The following is a 21264-nucleotide window of genomic DNA, read 5'->3' on the forward strand; positions in this document are numbered from 1 at the left end:
TCTTGAATTTAATTCTATATTTTTAACATAAATCATTTGCAATGGGCATGTCCTAGCCTTTAACAACTTCTTCTTAGATTATACTAATTAAGGATGAAGTTGATTGAAACATTAATTAGCATCAGTATATAAAAAGACAAATCAGATTCAGTTTGTCTTTTTACATAAATTGAAATTTGGTTATATTATACATGTTATATTTAATCAAGATCTTACATTTATTGTTATATCCGATGAATTTGATGTATCATGTATCAAATGTTTTCACTTGTTCTATGTTCATGAGAAATATCCTTGACACTGTAGCTAGATCATATTTTATTCTCTCATTGACTAAGTCATTACAATCTCTAGAGTTTTGTTTTTATATTTTACATTCAGAACAAAAATGGGTTATTGTGATCATATTTACTAAATATGATGTATGCACTAACAAGTCATCCAGAATTTCTCAATTCATATATATATTATCTTTATTGGGATTTAAGTTATTTAAAATATAATAATAATATGTGATAATTTTTATTTAAAAAAAATTGATAAAAAAATTTAAAGAGTATTAAATATAATGATAAAATAAAAAACAATGGTCCTGTTAATTTGTTTTGACATAGCTGGGTTTGGGTCAATTTTATTTTTTATTTACTTAAAACTATTTTTTATACTATTTTAATGAGATGTTAATTTATATAAATTAATTTTATGAAATATTTTTTAATTAATATATATTAACAAATTTAATAATTGAAACTCCAGCTCTAAACTTTTTTAATGTGATTAATATTTTAAAATAAAAAATATTTTAATATTTTAATTAATAAAATAAAAGAGGTAATATATAAAAAAAAAGTTAAAAAATAATTTTTAATTTTAGTTATTCAATTAACTCTAATGAACAAAGTCTAAGAAAACTATAAATTTAATTAATTAATTATTGTTTCACTTATTTCTAAGTTAACCACTAATCTCATTTTATAAATTATTAAATTTAAATAATTTATTTATGAAAATAATCTCTTATTATTAATATAATTTTATTATAATATTTAATTCTAAATTTTATAATAAAAAATAACATTAAAATAATATATTATTAAAGACATGAGTCATCTATTAGATTTGATGATATTGATAGGAGTGCTTATTCAAATTTAAGAAGCAAGTGCAGCTTAAACTTAAAAAATGGGGCAGGAATATTTGGGTGAAAATTTTAAAACCTTTTGTTTGTACTTTTATAAAATTTAATTATAATTAAATATTATTTTATTTATTCTCTAATCAATTATATTATTTAAAATATATTTTTGTGATTAATTTTTTTAACATTATATATTAATATATATATTTTTTTAATTAACACCAATTTGTTTTTTAAAATAAATTAAAATTTAAATAAGAAAGAACCATTGAAAAGTTGACGCATTGAATTGACTTTGAATTGATATCTACAACAGTGAATGTTCGTCCGAACCCCAACCCCTATAGCTTGTTTGATTTTTTTCCCTAAAAACACTCAATTTGATTAAATTATGACAAAAAAAAAAAACTCTTAACTTTTTCTCTCTATTTTGAAAAATAATTAAATAATTTTGATATTTCATAAATAAAAAAGAATGATTAGATTGATAAAATTATGATTAAAAAAATATTTGAATTTTAAGATAAAATTTGTATAAAACACCGATAACCACTCGTTCAATTGGTATTAAAATTATTAGACATTTCAAAATCTTTATTTTATAATTTTTAAAGAGACTACCCTGAAAAGACCACAATACTCTCCAATCTCCAACATCATTTTGAAAAAGTAGATGTATCACTTTAAGACTTTGTTGGAATATCATATTAGAGAAAAATAAAATAATTGGTAATAATTTGGAGGTGGTTTTAATACTTTTAATAAAAATATTTAAAGATATTAATATAAAATTATAAGTAAAAAATAACAATTTAAAATAAAAAATATTTTATTATTTTTATTAATGAATTAATTTAAACAAGAGAAGAAAATAATATTTGAATAATTTATAAATAACCAAACCAAATAAAGTTTTTTAAGTTCATGAATAACCTTAATCTTGACTAAAATTTTATACCTTTAAATTGAATTCTACCACACTAAATATTCATTACAAATTAATCTCAAATTAACTTTTGAAAAATTAAAAAAATATTTATCAATCACAATATTTTCTTATTCTAAATAATCAATGCAATTTTAAAATATTGTTTAAACACAAAATTGAAAATATATCATTAAAAATATATTAGTTTTTTTTTTAAAAAAAAACTTCAACCAGGATCAAACATCACCTATATGCACCATCTTTTATTTTTAAATTATTCATAAAAATTAAAATGTTAATTAAAATTTTATTTATTATATCTTATAATTAAATTACTCACTTCATTAATTAAAATAATAAAATAAATTCTATTTATTTTTAAAAATATATATTTTATCATTATATATTAATATATTTTACGGTTTTTTTTTAATTTAAAAACATTAAACTCCTCATAATCACAACAACATTTTTTAAAATAAACTCACATTTATTTAAATAAACCATCAACGGACAAACTCATAAATTAAAAAAATAAAAATATAATTAATTAACTAAAAAATTCTCAACAAAAGCGAGGTCCCTAACGTATTAACAAGTTTTTCGGATTTAAGTTCCGACATCATCATGATAATAACTATCATCACATTGTGATGATTCCTAATCATTTACTTTGATAGTTAAATGTTGTCAAATTATAAAAATACATCATGTAAATTGAAATTAATTTTCTCTAATTTCTTTATAACCATAAGTCTAAACTATTATAAATTACAAGTCACATCTAACCCATAAACATTAAAAATTTGTAAGATTAACTAAAATGAATCTAATTTTATCCTATTTTTTATACTAGGCCACGTTGTAAAATCTAAAAAATATTTTTTTCACTTCACTTATTTTTTCATCGTATCACTAAATTCATTAACCAAAATATTAAAATATCATATTTTAAATTATTATTAAAACTCTGATCCGAATTAAGCCTAAGATATGCATTTAGTTTAAACTCTAAGCCTAAAATATACATTTAAGCTATGATATTATTGCAAACATTTGCTTGTTATTGGGTTAACCATTGTCTCGAGTAGAAGATCTTTTATCTTCTATACTCTCTTTAAGAAAATACATCAATATCTCATTTTCCCTTTATTGTAAAATCAAATAAGCAAAATGATTCTCTCTATGAATCAAAATCTCAATTTAATATATCTATAATCTGCACATACATGTAACTTACAATTTAATCTTTTTATTACAGATATGTCATTACAACTCATATACGAAATAAAACAATTAATTTCTATGAAAACAAAGACGATTTCAAATTACTAGAAATTAAAAACAAAATATCCCTAAACCAGGAATAGATGGAGGATAGACAAATAATATCACGAGTACAAATATCTAAATACAAGCAAGTCTTGGTTTTCTTTCATACAATAGTAATTAATATGTCCCAAACTAGTTAAGATTATAATATTATTATCTAGGATACACCTCTGTAATCGAATCGCTGCATGTTGAGAATTGTTCAGATTTAGTTTTTGTTCCATCTGATGATCTGATTTGTCCAGACTCTTCAGAAACACGCGAATTGTCATTCTCATGGAACGGAATCATGTCATTAGTGTCTCTGCTTCTTGATAGAAGAAATGTGGGTTCGGATGGAACGGGCAAAGTAAGAGAGAAGCTGTTAAACATGAGCACAACCGAAGCCATGGTGGGTCTTTCTGATGCAATGTCTTGAGTGCACAACAGACCGATATGAATACATCGGATCATCTCCCGAATTGATCCACCGCCGTCTTTCAGAATCGGGTCTATCATGTCTGGAGCCCTCCTTTCTCTCCAACATTTCCAGGCCTACCAAATGACAACAAATTAATGAGTTCACCCAACATTTTTGGGACATTGAGCTAATTAATCCAATTAATTATAATAGTTACTTACAAAACTCAAAATGTCTTCTCCATTGTTGAATGCATTATTATTCTTTTGACCGCTTATGATCTCCAGCACTAATATACCAAAGCTATAGACGTCCGATTTAACAGAGAACTGCCCATGCATTATATACTCTGGAGCCATATATCCACTGCAACAACAATTTGTGTTTAAAACATATATCATCAGATCAGATCAGATCTTCATATGTAAAATTAATGTTACTTACTAGGTCCCGACCACTTTGCTTGTATTTCCTTGAGTCTCGTCCATGACGGACAACCTTGCCATTCCGAAATCCGAGATCTTAGGATTCATCTCAGCATCTAAAAGGATGTTGCTAGCTTTCATGTCTCTGTGGATAATCCGTACCCTTGAATCTTCGTGCAGATACAAGAGCCCCCGAGCAGTGCCTCCTATGATTTTGTATCGTCTTTGCCAATCCAATTGTGTTCGTTTCACATGATCTATATATTAGCAATATTAAAGTAGGTCAATAACAACTCATTAATAACGGATTTATTATATATTGAGAGTACCAAATAAGAAGTGGTCGAGGCTGGAGTTGGCTAGAAACTCGTAGACTAGAAGCCTTTCGGTTCCATCTATACAAAACCCGAGAATTCTAACCAAATTCCTATGTTGTAGTTTGGCAACCAACAAGACCTCATTTTTGAATTCTTGTTCGCCTTGTCCATGCTCCCTAGATAGTCTTTTGACAGCAATCTCTTGTCCATTTGAAAACTCACCCTTGTAAACAACACCAAAACCACCTTCTCCGAGCCTATTGTCATTGGAGAAATCATTCGTGGCTTCTTTTATTTTGTTGAAGTCATATTGAACGATTTCAGTTGAGCTTATATCATTCATGGCTTTAAGTGATCAAGCAAGCCCAGCCCATGATTACAAATTCAACAAAAGTAGGTTGATTAATTAGGCAAAATATATATTTATGTAACATTAGACAATAATAAGTTATACAAAAAAAATGGGTGAGTCTTGTCTTATTACATGAGTCAAGTCTCTCGATTGGCTTTGCAGGGATGGACGACTTCTTCTTCTTCTTCTTCTTCTTCTTCTTCTTATGTTTCTTGGATCTTCTTGAGATGATGATGAAGCAAAGAAAAATGATCAAGATGAATCCCAGGACGGTTGGAATAGAAATAGCAACAATTCTTCTCACTGTGGACTGATTAGTATTATTGTTTCCTGTTTGTTCAATGACTCGTCGTCAGTCACAAATTCACAATGTTATACATAGAATTGTAACATGAAGTAGTTTAGTAGGTACATCACCTGGTGCAGAGAGATCAGGCGGCGGCGGCGAGGGTATCGGAGGTGGGGATCCGGGTGAAGGCGGTGGTGGAGATAAAAGCTCAAGTACCCTTGTATCATTATAAAATAGATAGGTCTCGAACCGCAAATAGCAACTCCAGGCAATAACTAGACCTCCTCTCTTACCGTCACAGCAATCGGGAATCTGAGCAATTCTGTCTAGCAAGCAATTATTGCATTGCTGCTCAGTCAAATCCGGTGTGCACTGCACCAGACCGTAAAGGGTCTGAAAGTCTGGTATCGTCGTCTTATTCCCAGCCGCGAATTTCAGAAGCGAGCCACCCTTTGACGCCTTAGTCCTTAGATCTGTCATCAACGTTCCCAGTTCTTGGTTGAACTGGGCAACGTTTGTGGCGTTTGCAGTGTTCCACGCGAATAGAAATAGGTTGGCTGCAACAGAACCGGTTAAGGAACGGTTGGAGTAGCGCAGCATGCAACCGTCATAAGTACCCGAGGCCTGCTTGTAACCGGGGCAGGTTGTGGTTAGCTTAGAAACAGAGTCGTTAACGCATTTTGTGCAGGAGTCGTGATCGATGTCTCCTCGGCAGAGGAAAAGGGCGTATGCTGGGTCATCGGAATCTCCTTCGCCTGAGGAGGAGGTGGAATTGGCGAATCCAAATGGGTCGATGTTGGAGTGGAGAGAGGATAGAAGATTATTGAGGTTCGTTTCGTATCGACTACCCTTTGTGTAGTTTCCATAACTGTTGTCGCAATTTTCTAAAACTTGTGCAACACTCACCAAACTCAGAATTGATAAGATAATTATTATTATTATTAGATGAGAAACAACAGGAAACAAGTTTCGCCCAGCATTCATCTTCTTCTTCTTCTTCCTTAATCAGAATCAGATAGATCCATCATCTCCTTCTTCATCTATCACTATAAATAAGACTTCATGTATACGGTCACAGATCTTCACCATTTGGGAAATTTACTTGCTGGATGGCTTCTAGATGTGATTGACTGACTAATATCTAATTTAAATTATGAATTATATAATGTTAAGTATATTAATATTAATATTTTGTTTTTAATTATTAATTATAACAAAATATTTATCCATATTACCTGATATATTTTAAGCCACTCATGTCACACATCCTAACACAATTAATAAAGGTTCATTAAAGTCACTTGCGGGTCAGAGTTGTATGGTAAAGTCATATAAATGATTTTTCAAATTTAATCTTTAACCTCATTTTGCACTTCAATTGCCTATTCAATCATCTCATCTTATATATTTAACATCACATATTCCTTCCTTTCTTAATTGAATCATTCATCACTATTGATTTTGTGCAAGGCCGACTTGGGTAAGTCCAGTAAGTTTACGATTTAAGACGGACCATGCTTATAGCAGCTCATTTATTAAAGAGTAATGATAAAGAATATAAATTTGGAGTCATTAATATCGTCGGAAATAATGTAACACTTGAATGAATTTGATAAATGATTTTTTTTTCTTATTATATTTCAAATTTAATCACGTGTTATCTAATAATTCGTCATCATTCATGAAATGTTAAGTTCAAAACTCAAATTTATCATTTTTAATTTTATATTGATTAAATAACAGTTTCAAAATTTTAAAATACGGGTCAACCACTAACTACAAGTCTTCAACCCAACTATTTATCAAAAACCCATACAAATAAGCATTATTATATATATAATTTTCTTTTTTTAGGAGTCTTTTTCTTTCTTTCTCAACTTTGTTTTTTTTTTAAATTTCCTCTTCTGTTTCCTTTCAAAATAATTGATTGCTAAAGTCAAAGTCTCCTATAAGTCAAAAGACCTTTTATTTTTTATTCTTTTGAATCAAAAATCGTTTTCACTTTTTCTTAATCAAAGCCAAATCTATTCGAATTTCAGAAACTAAACAATTCCGGCGTTGTTTGCATGGGTTTATTTAAGAAACACCTTAATTTTCTTTAATTCACACTCATCAATTAAATATATACATTATTTAATTGAATAATGATTTAGGGGCCGAAGGTGGGGCTCCGATCGTAGAGCGAATCTACGTGGCATTGACACGCTGTAATGCCATGTTGTAATTTTCCAATTAAAAAATAAATATTAAATTCAAACAAGCGTGCATTAATACTCTTAGCCTGCCCCTTTCTCTCACTAGCATTAATGCGCGACTCTTCGTCTGCCTTAGACTTAATCCTAATCAATCATTAACTACATTGTCTCTCTCACTACTCTTTCTTCTCGCTTCTGTCTAAACCCCTAGTCCTCACCGTGAGTTCTTCTCTGTCTCGCCGTAGAAGTGCTCAACTCAAATCTCTTCTTATCGTCAGTTGTTCTCTGTCTCGCTATGGATGCCCCTCGCCGTCTATTCTTTCTCCCGCCTCGCCTCCTATTGTATTCTCGCCGTACGTATTCTCCAATATCAAATCTCTTCTTGTTGTCTATTCTCTCGCCGCCTAACATCAACATCAATGGATTCTCCCACCGACAACATCCCTTCTACCGTCCCCCCTTCCAACATTGTTCTATTCGATGGAAACCTCGACACCAACGTTATATGTGCTAGTTGCCTCATTGACTCATTATATGTGCTAGTTGCTTCGTTATATTGAGTTCATTGCCTTGTTATATAGAACTCATTGCCTAGTTACATTGAGTGTATTATTTTATTATATTTAGCTAATTGACTCGTTATATTATGCGTATTGCTTCGTTATATTGAGTATTGCCTCGTTATATAAAGTGCATTGTCTAGTTATATTGAGTGTATTACCTCGTTATATTGAGCTAATTGTCTCGTTAAATTTTGTTATAGAAAAAAATGTGGAATGAACCAACAGATGCGCAACAATTCAATGACCCAGCTACTATACCACACAAACAATCATCTCTACTAAAATAAATGATTCAACTATGATACCATAAACAATAGTCTCCACTCAATTCTCTTTTACCACATAATTGTAGTTATTTTATCATGTGTTTATGTTATAGTAGTTATATTGAGTTTATTTCAGCGTTATATTGAACTTATTTCAACGTTATATTGAGCTTAATACACAGTTATATTGGATAAATACATGGTTATAAACATTCTAAATATTGAATAAATATTATAATTAAATGTATAAATATTTTAAGCAAATGGATAAACATTCTAAATACTTTAACTAGAACTTGGAAGATATAAATTCAAAATGGCTCGTTCATTGCCGTGGGTGTTTAAGGGGGGATTTTAACAATTTGGCGCTGTAATGAATCCTCAACCAATGCATATTATTGACGACATCTTTTGGATTCACCCATAAATTCCAATCTTTCAATTCGCCATTGTAAGTCTTCATGAGTCTCATGGTAAAAATTCCACAATCAATTGCGTTTATAGTATCCTGCCACTTCAATTTCAACAATGCAAGCTTTAGCGAAGAAAGTGGACAAACCGCTCGATAATGATGTTAAGTTTTTCGTACTTATCTTCAAATTTTATACCTTTTAGGAGACACCGTTTGTCTATGACATCCACTTTGCATTTATATTTCCTATTACCTCGAATGAGGTTGAAAACAATGACGTAAAAATGGTGATGTCTATCAATCGGAAGAAAAATCTGTACGCAAAAAAAAAAATATAACTAAGTAATACACTCAAGATAAACATCATATATCTATCATTTAAGCTCCATATAACTAAGTTATACGCTCCATATAAATACCAATTACACTTCATATAACTAAGTAATACACTCAATATATTTACCACTCATTCTTTATATATCTACCAATTACGCTACATATATCTAGTACTTAAACTCTATATATGTACCACTTAAACATATAACTACCAATTACTTATCCATATAAATATAAAATAATAGGTCAAGATAACTCACCAATTCAGCTTGATCGATGTCTTCACTTGTTATGCCGAATAACCTTCATTCATTTTCTATTGATTGATTGTAAATTTCATGATCATTTTTCGTGTATTGAGCTCAATATATTTGTGTATTAAGATCAATAAAAAGTGTATTTAGTTCAATATATTTGTGTATTGAGCTCAATATATCTGTGTATTGAGCTAAATATAAATGTGCATTGAGCTCAATATAAATGTGCATTGAGCTAAATATAAATGTGTATTGAGCTTAATATATCCTTGTATTGAGCTCAATATAAAGGTGTATTGAGCTCAATATATCCGTGTATTGAACTCAATATATCTGTGTTTTGAGCTCAATATTTAGCTCAAAATATTTGTGTATTGACCTCAATACAATAGTGTATTTAACTCAATATATCTGTGTATTGAGCTCAATATAAAGGTGTATTGAGCTCAATATACTGTGTATTGAGCTCAATATACCGTGTATTGAACTCAATATAAAGGAGCTCAATATATCCTTATATTGAGCTCAATATATTCGTGTATTGAGATCAATATAAAAATGTATTGAGCTCAATATAACAATGTCAATATAAAGTTGTATTGATCGGAAGATAAAGTGAAGATAACGATGAAAAAACACAATATCAAAACATAGTAGTCATATGAGTTACCTGAACAATGTCAATATAAAGTTGTATTGATCTGAAGATAAAGTGAGGATAACGATTAAAGATAACGATGAAAAAACACAGTATCAAAACATAGTAGTCATATGGAGTTAACCAACCACCGTCGATATGGTTCTCCGGAACAGTCACCGTCGAAATGTATTTATATCGAGTTATATCCTGGCCGCCGTCGATAAGGTTTTCCGGAAGAACCGAATCTATTCTAGGGTTTACAAGAAATTGGTTGTCTGGAAGAGGATAGAGAAAAAAGAGAAAAGAGAAGATACAGTCTGGCAAGAGAGAGAAAAGAGAGAAAGTGGTTCTATGCGCTTACATTTCTTTTTTATATAATTTTTTTTTACAGCCTGGCAAAGCACACATGGCAGCCACGGAGGATTCGCTGTATGTTCGGAGGCCCAGCATCGGCCTCCCTATCACGGCCCTATTTAATTTATCAACCATAATATTAAATCATTACACTAATTTAAATTTAAGTAACAATTTTTAAAAGATCAAATGTTACCAATTTTATTCTAATTTAAAATATCTTAAATACACTTTAAATAAAATAAAAATTATGATAATAGGATAATATTAACTTCTTACCTTTAATCAAAAAAAAAAACACTTATATATATATATATATATATATATATATATATATATATATATATATATATATATATATATATATATACGAGAAATGATTAGACGAGGAAATTTGGTGAGGGAATGATTTGGCATAATCTTATTCGCTGAAAAAATCAAATAATTTCTCTCTTTTCTCTCTTTCCTCCCACTTTTACATTTTCCAGAAGGTGATGCCAAGTCATTCCCTCACCAAATTCCCTATCTCTATCACTTCTCTCTCTATATATATATTCCTAAAAAAAAAACTTACTTTTTAAAAATATTTACTAAAAAAAATTGTAAGCTTCTTAATTGCTCATTTTTTACCAATCTTTTTAATAAATAATTGTTGAATATAAATCTTTGATTTATAATTTGTAATTTTTAAAAATATATATTATTTAATTGTTATTTTTTTATAAGAGTTACTTAACTACTTACAGTTTAGATTAGCTGAAAGTGTAGAGGGTCTGTGTAAATATATATATAGATGAACAAGAAAAATGAAATATCATTTGGATTATTTTTTCATTCCATTGATTCAGCTCTTAGTTCAACTTGATTAATAATCAAATTCAGTTTGAATTTGTCCATGGTAACAAAACTTAGTTGAGGGAAGCAGGGGCGGAGCCAAGTACAAGCTGCTCGGTAGCCCTAAATATCTTGTATGCATTCATCAATAACGACGATAAATTGTTGTCGTTATTGATTGTTTCCCGTCGCTAAAAGGCACAAACTTAGTTTATTTTATTTGTTTATTTGATATTATTATAAAATTAGTCCGGATAGATTTTTTTGTTAAAAAATTAGCCTGGGTAGAATTCAAATCCTGACTCCGGCCCTGGAGAGAAGAAGAAAATCAATTCAAAGTTAATAAAAGACATGGTTCCAGTTTTTCGAATCAACTAGTAAGTCATAACCCTAACTCAAACCCTAATCTACCGAAAATCCGATGCAATTTCCTTCTATTAAGACACGGGATAAATGAAATTTATTACATCTTAAAAAATAGAAAAATTCAAAGTGACATAAAATATTCTTTTAACCAACAACTATTTTATTTTTTTTAAATTCAATTAAAATTGTTACAAAATTGATATGTATAATTCAATTAAATCTCCAAGCATGCTCAACGAGGATATGGGTCCGTAAATGAAGGGTCATTAATAGTCTCATCATTTTCTTTCGTTGAATGGCGACTAAATTGTTGTTCATCATCATCCATTAGAAATCCAGGTTTTGAAGGAACTAGTAAACTGACTGTAGAGCTATTAAGCATTAGCATGACTGAAGCCATTGTCGGTCTCTTGGTCATTGCTTCTTGCACGCATAACAAACCAATATGAATGCATCTCATCTTTTCAGCATTTGAACCATCGTCAATTATTGTTCGATCGATTAGGCTAGACACAATCCCTTTTCTCCATTTCTTCCATACCTACTCATGATTATCACAGATTCACAAGTCCAATTATAAATAATATAAACTAAATTAAAAAAAAAAAAATCAACTTCTTAATCATACTTACATAACTCAACAAATGACCGAAAGAACTCTCATCCTCGTTAGAACAACTGTTTTTCATACCGGTAACAATCTCAAGGATCAGCACACCAAAACTAAATACATCTGTTTTAGTAGAATACTGCCCGTAATATGCAAACTCTGGTGCCATATAACCACTAAAATAAAACATTAATTAATGATTGAAATATACTGTTAATTTATTAAAAAAAAAGTTAATTAATACTTACTGTGTACCCACAATCTTCCTTGTAATTTCTAGACTTGTATCAACCATAAACAATCTTGCCATGCCAAAATCTGATATACGCGGATTCATCTTCTCGTCTAGCAGTACATTGCTAGCTTTTAAATCGTGATGAATAATTGTAATATTTGAACCTTCGTGTAGATAGGCAAGTCCTCGAGCAATACCAACTATAATATTGTATCGCGCTTCCCAGTTTAGTAACATTCGTCTAACTGGATCTATATATGGTTGTTATTAATTGATATAAGCTTAACTCCCTAAACACATTCACATAATTAAGAAAAATAGACGTTACTCACCGAAAATATAATGATCAAGGCTCCTATTAGGTAAGAATTCGTAGACGATTAGGCGTTCTTTTCCTTGCCAGCAAAACCCGAGAAGCTTAGCAAGATTGCGATGTTTTAGCTTACTCATTAACACAATCTCATTCTTAAATTCTGTCTTGCCTTGTTCTGATCCCTCGGCAAGCCTTTTCACAGCTATTTCTTCACCATTGGAAAGCCTACCCTGTAATTAAGATATAAACAGAACACATGATGATGAAATATATAGTTAAAACATTAATTTGAATAGAAAGACAGATAGACAAACAAACCTTGTAAACAACACCAAAACCACCCTGTCCGAGCCTATTGGCATTGGAGAAATCATCCGTAGATTCTTGAATTGTTTCGAATTCATATTGCATGGTTTCGGTTAAGCTCATATCGTAACTCACAGCTTAAAATTGAAATGAAGAAAATGTATATTTAAAAATTAATTCCACAATCTAATTAAGGTTTTAGATTTGTTTGTTTTAACATGAGACAATATTAAGTTATAAAATAGGTGATCTTACATGTTGACGACTCTATTGGCATCTGATCTGATGACACGAGAGACATTTTATTCTTCTTCTTCTTCTTCCTATTGTTGGGTTTCTTGGACTTTGTTGAGACGATGATAAAGTAAAGACTAGAAATGATCAAGATGAATCCCACTACGGTTGAAATAGAAATAGCAACAATTCTTGTTGTCACTGTGGACCGATTAGTACTATTGTTTCCTGTTTGTTTGTTTGTTTGTTCAATGAATGAATGACTTGGTCAGTCACAGGAATTTTAAATCATCATCATCAAATAAGTGATAAGTGTACCTGATGCAGGGAGATCATGAGGCGGTGGTTCCGGCACCGGTACCGGAGGTGAAGGCGGTGGAGTTGAAAGCTCAAGCACCCTGGACTGATTATAAAAAGGAATTGTGTCAAAAAGAATATTACAACTCCATGTAATAACTCCACCCATGGTACTTCCGGCACAGCAAGTGGGAATCTGCACAATTCTGTCGAGCAAGCAGAGATTACATTGCTGCTCAGTCAAATCCGGTGTGCACTGGACCAGACCGTAAATGGTCTGAGAGTCTGGCATAGTCGTCCTATTCCCAGCCGCAACTTCATAAATGGGCCACCATTTGCCGTCTTATACCTAAGATCTGCCATCAACATTTCCAAGTCTTTGTTGAACTGGGTGACGTTGGTGGCGTCCTTGCCAATGGGTATGACTCGAAAACTGGTGGGTGAAAATTCAGCACCAGATAAGGCGCGGTTGGAGTAACGCAACATGCATCTTTCGTAAAAACCGAAGGCCTGCTTGTAACCGGGGCAGGTAGTGGTTAGCTTAGAAACAGAGTCGTTGGCGCATTTCCGGCACGAGTCGTGATCCACGTCTCCCCGGCAGAGGAAGAAGGCGTATGCTGGTTCGACGGAGGTGCCTACTCCAGAGGCAGGAAGGCTGAATCCATACGGGTCGACGATGGAGTGGATAGAGGAAAGGACATTTTTTAGGTTTGTTTCGTATGTGCTACCGCCGGTGTAGTTTCCATAACTGACATCGCAGATTTCTACATGCTGTGCAGTAGTACTATTGTTTCCTGTTTGTGTAACGATATATTTTAGTATAGGAATTAATATCACATTTAATTCTACAGTTATGCAAAATTAATTTAGTATTTACGTTTCTTGTTTTCAGCATTTTTATAGGCGTAATTTATAAAATTAATTTAGTATTTACGTTTGTTAGGATCGGGGACGCCCTTGGAGGACCGGGGTTGTTTTCCGGTTTAGGAAGGGTGACCGCTTAAAACACACACACTACTTGGTGATAGTCCGGTTAAAGACTAAAACCGTTCTTAGCACTGCACAACCTGTCACAGACTCTTGAACCGGTGTTCAAGGGCGGAAGTGTCTATTTCAGGTTGAAGCAACGTTTGCGACTTTAGATGATGTTTAAGGAGGATATTTAACTAGAGTGAGTGACCGGTTTTGGAAGTATGGTTGGTTTGCGGTTTACGTTAAGACAGCGGGAAATAAAACCGAAATGAAAGAACACAAGACAAGGAAATTTGTTTATGGATGTTCGGAGCAAACCCTCCTACGTCACCCCTTCTTCTCAGGTTATGAGAAGGATCTCCACTAACTCTTTAGAGTTACAATTTACACTTCCGGTCGAGCCCAACTTCGCTACTCGCCGGTTACACCAAACTCACACTTTGATGTAATACAACACAACACAATAATCACACACAAGGATTTCCGGTTTTAGGCAAACCGACTTTAGAATATAGAACTTTATCTCTCTAGAATTGAATGCTTTATGACTTTCACAATTTCAACTGCTCAATTTCTCGTATTCACTACTGCTTTAAATGAAGACGTTTGATCTTCCTTTTATAGCTGAAAGTAGCTAACGGCTACTTTCTTCTCTCTCTTGCGGATTGGTTGATCATTAGCACGCCTATCTGCAGGAGGATTTCTTGCACGCTTCAACTTCCTCAACACCTGGCATTCATGCAGGTGACTCTGAGCAGATGATGACATAACCGGTTTTCAGATTGATACACGTGTTGAACATCCGCTTCCGGTCGTCAGCATCGGATCACCAAGGCATCATTGCTTTCCTCCCATGCTTCTGATCGGATCCGATCTTCTTTTATCCTTTCGAGACACGTTTCTTCCGTCATAGTACGTCACTCTTGAGATTTGAATCTTCTGACTTTTGATCTGTACTTTCCGGTTTCTGTGTCTTTGTGCATTATGATCCGGTTGAAGTGTATTCTTCTGTTCTTTGCTAACCGGTTGCTTGAGAAAGTGAAGCCGGTTCCTGTGATCATTTGTCTTGATCACTTGAAGCCGGTTTCTTTGAAGTGATAGCAACCGATTATTGATGCAAGATTTCCGGTTCCGGTTTGTTCAGTACCTGCACATGAAGTTTAATTTCTGTTTAGTTTGTCTGGCCGGTTCCAAAATTAATCTACTTAATTTTTCTATCAATTTCTCCCTTTTTGATTATTTAGAATAAATATTCAAAAATTGTAATGTGTGGCCGGTTTTAAGAAAATTAACTTACTTAATTTTTCTATCAATTTCTCCCTTTTTGATTATTTAGAATAAATATTCAAAAATTGTAATGTATGGCCGGTTTTAAAGATTTTGTTTGAGAGAAACGTGTTTTAAAAAAAAACATGTGTTTGATTTTTAATAAGTGTATGTTTTGAAAAATATGAGAGATAGGTGAACTTGTATGTTTTGAAAAACGTAGACAATATGTTTTGAAAAACACAAAAAATAGCAAGAGTGACCAAGTTCTGAAACACATCAAAGACATAATTGTTTAAAGTAATTATGGAAATAGAGTTTAAGGCCTGGATGATCCCCCCTTGTCTTGCTCTTTTTCCAGTTCTTTGTCCAGACGTTTCCTTGCTTCTTCTATTCTTGCTCTGTGCTCTCTAGCACGTCTGTCGGCATCGATTACCAAACCGGCCCATACACTTGAGTGACCGGGGACCTTTTTCCTGAGGTTGAAGTTGGCACAAGCTGGTTTTGGCGGTGGACGTGGTGGAACAGTCAAGGGTCTGCAGCTTGGAGTTGCGGTGGATTCTCCGGTTGACCTTCTTTTTCTTCTGTTGAGTTCCTCCGAGTCTTCTTCTTCTTCTTCATCCAGCGGTTCCGCATTTAACGCAACCGGTTCCGCTGTCTTCAATTCTGCCCTTCTTATCACTTCTTTAACAGCGCTTCGTTTCTTTTTGTTCCGTGTACTCATGGAATGAGATGAATGACCCTGTGCCGATTCCTGAGCGTTTGCCTGCTCTTCTTCATTGCATTTTTGGGCCAGTTCATGATCTTTATCCTCCAGTTCCTTCTGAACCCGTTCTCTTTCAATCTCTTCTTCTTGCAGCTTCCGAGCGGTTTCAGCGTCCTTCTCGATTTGGGTTTGGGTTGAGCCGACTTGAACTTTGGACATATCACCGATCTGGATTGCCATTGCTTGCAACATGTCCAAAAGAGGAGCGGTTGCGGCTTTGACAGACTCGGAGATCATGACTTGGACCGTTGTTTGCATTGATCTATCCATCATAGCTTGTAGAGAGTTTACCATTTTATCTTCAGCGGCTGAGATTCTTTCTTCGGTTACCGCTTTGAAATTCCCTAGGCATGAATCAACGGTTTCCGCTACTGCTTGCTTAATTTGATCGATGTCTAGAGCTTTGACAGGTTGAGCGGATTCTTGTTCCGGATTTTCAGATGTGCCAGATGTTTCCCCACTTAGAAAGAAAGGCTTACTTTGAAATAGCTCGGGATTGTTGAATTGGCGTTGGCAGGACTCCCACCATTTCTTATCAAGGCGTTCGAAGCTTTGCACAAGCCGGTCTCGTACCTCAATAAATCGTTCCGCCATCTTCATTTCAATCGGTTCTAGAGTTTTTCCTTGGCATTCTTGAAAGGCATTCTCAACAGCCTGTAACCGCACGTTTTCAAGAATTACCGGAGCTTTGTTGAGTGCCGGTTGGATTAGTTGGGTGTTGGCTAACTCGAGTGCCTGTTCTTCTAGCTGGATGAGTGCGTCCCATTGTTTGTTTCCTCTGAAACCTGGAAGCATGTCGGATAGTTTGGTCTCACTTCGGAGCTTCACCCATCTGATATATGGAGCCAGCGCTTCACTTGCACCTTTATTCATATCTTGAATAAATTCATCATATAGTTCATTCTCTTGCTCCAAGGTGTATTCATATTCGTCTCCGGTTGTGGCTTCAGTCTGAGGGTCGATCTGCAGTGTGCCCGTTCCGGTTTCAGTTGACTCTTCAATAAGAATGTCTTTGCCTTTGTCTCTTGGATTGGAGCCTTCTGGAGCTGTTCTGTTTTGAGCGGGACCGGAAGGTTCCTGTCCTTCAATGTTTCCCTCCTGAGCCGGAGGTACAATTTCAGTTGACTTGGTCGTCACATCGACCGGTTAGACTTCTGGTTGATCAGGCATTTCAACCTGATTTTCTGGCTTCCGACGACTAGAAACGTCGTCTTCTTCGGTTTCTTTTGTGATCTCTTGGACCACATTCTGGATGGCTTCTGAAGTATTCAAGCCCACTTCGGCTAATACTTCTTCGGCTTGCTTGCTTGGTGACTTGGAGGTTGCAGAGTCAACATTTCTCTCTGCTTCCTCCATTGAATTTGACTTGTTCTCCTCGCTCCCCGAAGATTCGGTTTGCTTTGGAGAATCAGATGGAATAGGAGTTGGAACAACGGTGTTAATGGGAATTGGCTGGAATACCTCTGCGGTTCTTTCAGGAGGATTGTCTGAGGAAAGAGTTCTCTCGGAGTCCGCCGGTTTCTTTGAGCTCTTCTTTGCTGATACCTTTTTCCTCCTTTTCGGTTCTGGTTGAGCTTCTGCCTCAACCGCTTTTCTGGACGGTTTCTTTTGTCGTTTTTCTTCTTCAACCGGAACCGATGAGCTGGCTCCCTTGGATGACTTTGATTTTGAGATTTTTGGCTTGATCGTCTTCTCCGGTTTCTCTGCCACTGACTCAGAGTCAAGGATGTTGGATATCGGAAGCGGTACGCCTTCACCTAGTTCCACATTCAGGAACTCAAGAATCTTCACGATTTGCATAGCATAGGCCTGCACCCGGCCTTCTTTCTTGATTACCATTTGACAGAACTCTTCGTATAATACGTAACCCCAGTCCACCTTATCGTTGCGGACGATGGCTAACAACATTCTTAGCTTAAACTTTGTGAGATTATCAAAGTTACCTCCTTTTCCTTGGAGCGATTTGGAGATGATGGTCACTAGCCATTTGTATTCCGGTTTCAGCTTGATTTTCCGGCTGTTGTGGAGCACCAGGTCCTGACCTGAAAGGGATACAACCAACCGGGCAGCATTTGATTCTGCGTCGGTTAAGTCGAACTTTAGGTCCGAACCTGTGTTAGGCAGACCGAGAGCCTCCGCAAAAATTTCTTCAGTTATAAGAACCGTCTTCCCGTTGACGGTAGCCGATACTTTTCTTTTTAACAGTGTCGCCGTCGCCAAGAATTCCGTCACCGCCGCCGGGTAGAGGGTGAACGGACCAGAGAGGAACTTCTCCAACCCAGAATCTCGAAGGAGTTGAAGAACAGCTTTGTTCTTGTCTTCAGCGTGCTGGTCGATGTCTTCAAAATCAACCTGCAGCATCCATTGAAACGGGGCTTTGCCTAGATCCATTGATGATTTTTGAGAAAGGAGATGAAGATTGATGATGATCGGAGAGAGAGAATCTTTGAAGTTCTGGAAATTTTTAGAGAGAGAAAGCGCATGTGTTGAATGGGCTGACTTTAGTTTATATAGATGGAGGTTCCAGGCAGTTTTGAAGATGAACCGTCATTTTGGTGTTTTTGGCGCCAATTTTCCCTCCAAAAGTTACTGCCGTAACTTTCGGCGGTAAAGGCTGATTTTGATGGGCGGTAAATTTTGAAAGGGAAAACCATGAGCGGTTATGATTTTCAGATTTTCATTTTTGCTTGAAATTCCGGTTTCTGTTACATCTTGTTAACCGGAAATTGTTAAGTTAACTTTAAGTTTGAGTATGAGTTTGAGAAACCGGAATGAAATAATGAGGATGAAAAACCGAAAAACTAAAATATTTGATTAATGCCGGAGATGAAAGACATAGGAGCGGTTCTGGTCGTACAACAAAATGACCAGAAACCGGAAAAGAGAATAAAAATGAGAGATTTATTCCGTGAACCATCCTCCTTCCAGCCTCCTTTGATACCACTTTTCCATGGTGTTTTGAGGAAACCGTTCCTCAATCCTTGACACCCATTTATAAACCATTTCTATAGTAATGGTGTTGAAGGATCCAACCGGAACACCTTTTCCAAGGTTGCGACGTTTGGACATGAGGAACCGGGTGATCTGAGGGGCGTAGCTGATCTTTCCCCTCTTACCGGTCATAAGCAGCTTCAGCTTATTGAACAGATATGATGACCAGTTGATGTCGGTTTCACGAATGATTGCTATCATAATGTCGAATGCCTCCCGGCTGTAGTTCTGGTTTGGCATTCGGCCTATGATAGACCTTTGAACCAAGTCGTGAAAGACTTGATAATGGGGAGCGAGGTCTTCTTTCTTCCCGAAGTCCTTAACAGGAGCGTAGGAAGAAGAGAAGATTTTGAAGAAGATTTCCTTAGCCGGTAGATGCGGCGTCGGAAAGTCAGAGAAACCTTCCGTTGGAAGGTGAAAGAATGTGGCGAATTCCTCCTCAGAAAACTGGAGGAATTGGCCATCGATGATAGTGCGAATGCTGCCATCATCAAGAACGTGACCGTTGTTGAAGAAATCGTACACCTCATCCACGAGAATAAGGTCCGAACCTTTGAGGAAGCCTTTCAGGCCAGAGGCTATGACATGTTGATAAATGCATTCATGGTCGTAGCTATGCTTGATGTCTTCAAAGTCGATGATCAAGGTGTTTCTGATTTCAGTAGACATGATGAAGAGGGAGTGAGGAAGACTTAGGAGAGTTCTTAAGTTTTGAATTCTTAGAGAGAGGAATGCTTGAAGGCGTGATTTGAAAGATGGAGGTTGAACCCCTTTTATAGCCTGGATTGAATGAGAGCATTTAATGCTAGGATTTGAAAATCTAGCCGTTTATGCTTAGATATTAATGATTTTGTGGTTTTCCAAGAGAATAAAAGCAAGTCTTGTCAAATCAATTCAGGCATGCTTTTGAAGTTTATATTTTCAAGAATGTAATGATATATTTTTGATACGACGCATTGAATGTTGTAGATTTTTGACTTGGAGAGGGAATGAAATCTATTTCATTAATTGAAGTCTAAAACCGGTAGTACATCAAAAGTACCGGTTTTGTAAGGAAAAAGAAAGACAAAAGAAAGGACAGGTTTAGACGTTCGATGATTCAGCTGTTTGAGCGGTTGAAGCCTCAGTCGCTTCAATTCTTCTCGCTTTAACCGCTTCCCATCGGTCGATCATCTCCTGTACTCGTTCTTTGGTGAGCACATGCCTTGGATGCAGAGTGACGAACGCTCCAGAATGGATCTCCAGACTTGCGCAGAAACCGCTCAGCTGAGGAGCGTATCCGGTTTTGTTGGAGAGAATCATCCTCTTCAGGTTGCTGAAGATGATCCAGGACCAGTTGACCGGTGTCCCAACCGTTACAGCTATCATCATCTCGAAAACCCTCTGAGTGTAGTAGTAACTTTTCTCTCTGCATAACACAGATTTTCCCAGAATCTCGCAGAGAATCTGGTACTTGTGAGAAAGTTTACTTTTAGCACCCCAGGGCTTAACCGGGATGTTAGATCCAGAGAACTGGCGACACATTTCTTCCATTGTCACCGATGAATAGGTTAGGTCGGTTACCCCTTCATTGGGTAAACCGCAGTAGACAGCGAAATCCGTCTCGCTGAAAAGGAATTTTTGCCCGTAAACCTGTGCGACGAGTATCTCTCGGTGCACTTCTTTCACGGTTTCGAACAGTTCTTCAACTACAAGGTAGTCGATGATGAACCTGTTCTCAAGAAAACTCCTTAGCCCACTTCTTTCAATGGCTAAGAACATCTCCTTGACCTCATGATCCTCATACTGATAGATTGATTCAAAATCTGCCAGTAGGATCTTCTTGGCTAAAGGGTTGGAGTTCATGTTTGTTTTGAGAGAGACAAGAGGG

The 21264-nt window shown here is 35.0% G+C and overlaps 1 protein-coding gene across 1 annotated transcript; it reads right to left on the minus strand.

The window, feature by feature from the left end:
• Positions 1–3446: 3446 nt before the first annotated feature.
• Positions 3447–6269, minus strand: LOC124915408 (cysteine-rich receptor-like protein kinase 25). Its single transcript, XM_047456118.1, has 6 exons — positions 5310–6269; positions 5025–5222; positions 4553–4885; positions 4243–4480; positions 4020–4164; positions 3447–3932 (listed from the first exon to the last, which is right to left on the minus strand). Exons 1-6 carry the CDS (start codon positions 6163–6165, stop codon positions 3552–3554), a joined length of 2151 nt encoding a protein of 716 aa, XP_047312074.1. The 5' UTR covers positions 6166–6269; the 3' UTR covers positions 3447–3551.
• Positions 6270–21264: the final 14995 nt, after the last annotated feature.

Source organism: Impatiens glandulifera, chromosome 9 (assembly GCF_907164915.1).
Source record: "Impatiens glandulifera chromosome 9, dImpGla2.1, whole genome shotgun sequence".
Classification (NCBI taxonomy): Eukaryota; Viridiplantae; Streptophyta; class Magnoliopsida; order Ericales; family Balsaminaceae; genus Impatiens; species Impatiens glandulifera.

Bases quoted from the DNA above. Each gene is read 5' to 3' on its own strand.
- LOC124915408 (XM_047456118.1), bottom strand. From the start codon at position 6,165: ATGAATGCTGGGCGAAACTTGTTTCCTGTTGTTTCTCATCTAATAATA. The intron at 4,481-4,552 runs GTACTCTCAATA...GCTAATATATAG, and splicing joins CCTCGACCACTTCTTATTTG to ATCATGTGAAACGAACACAA. The intron at 3,933-4,019 runs GTAAGTAACTAT...GTCATTTGGTAG, and splicing joins GAGAAGACATTTTGAGTTTT to GCCTGGAAATGTTGGAGAGA.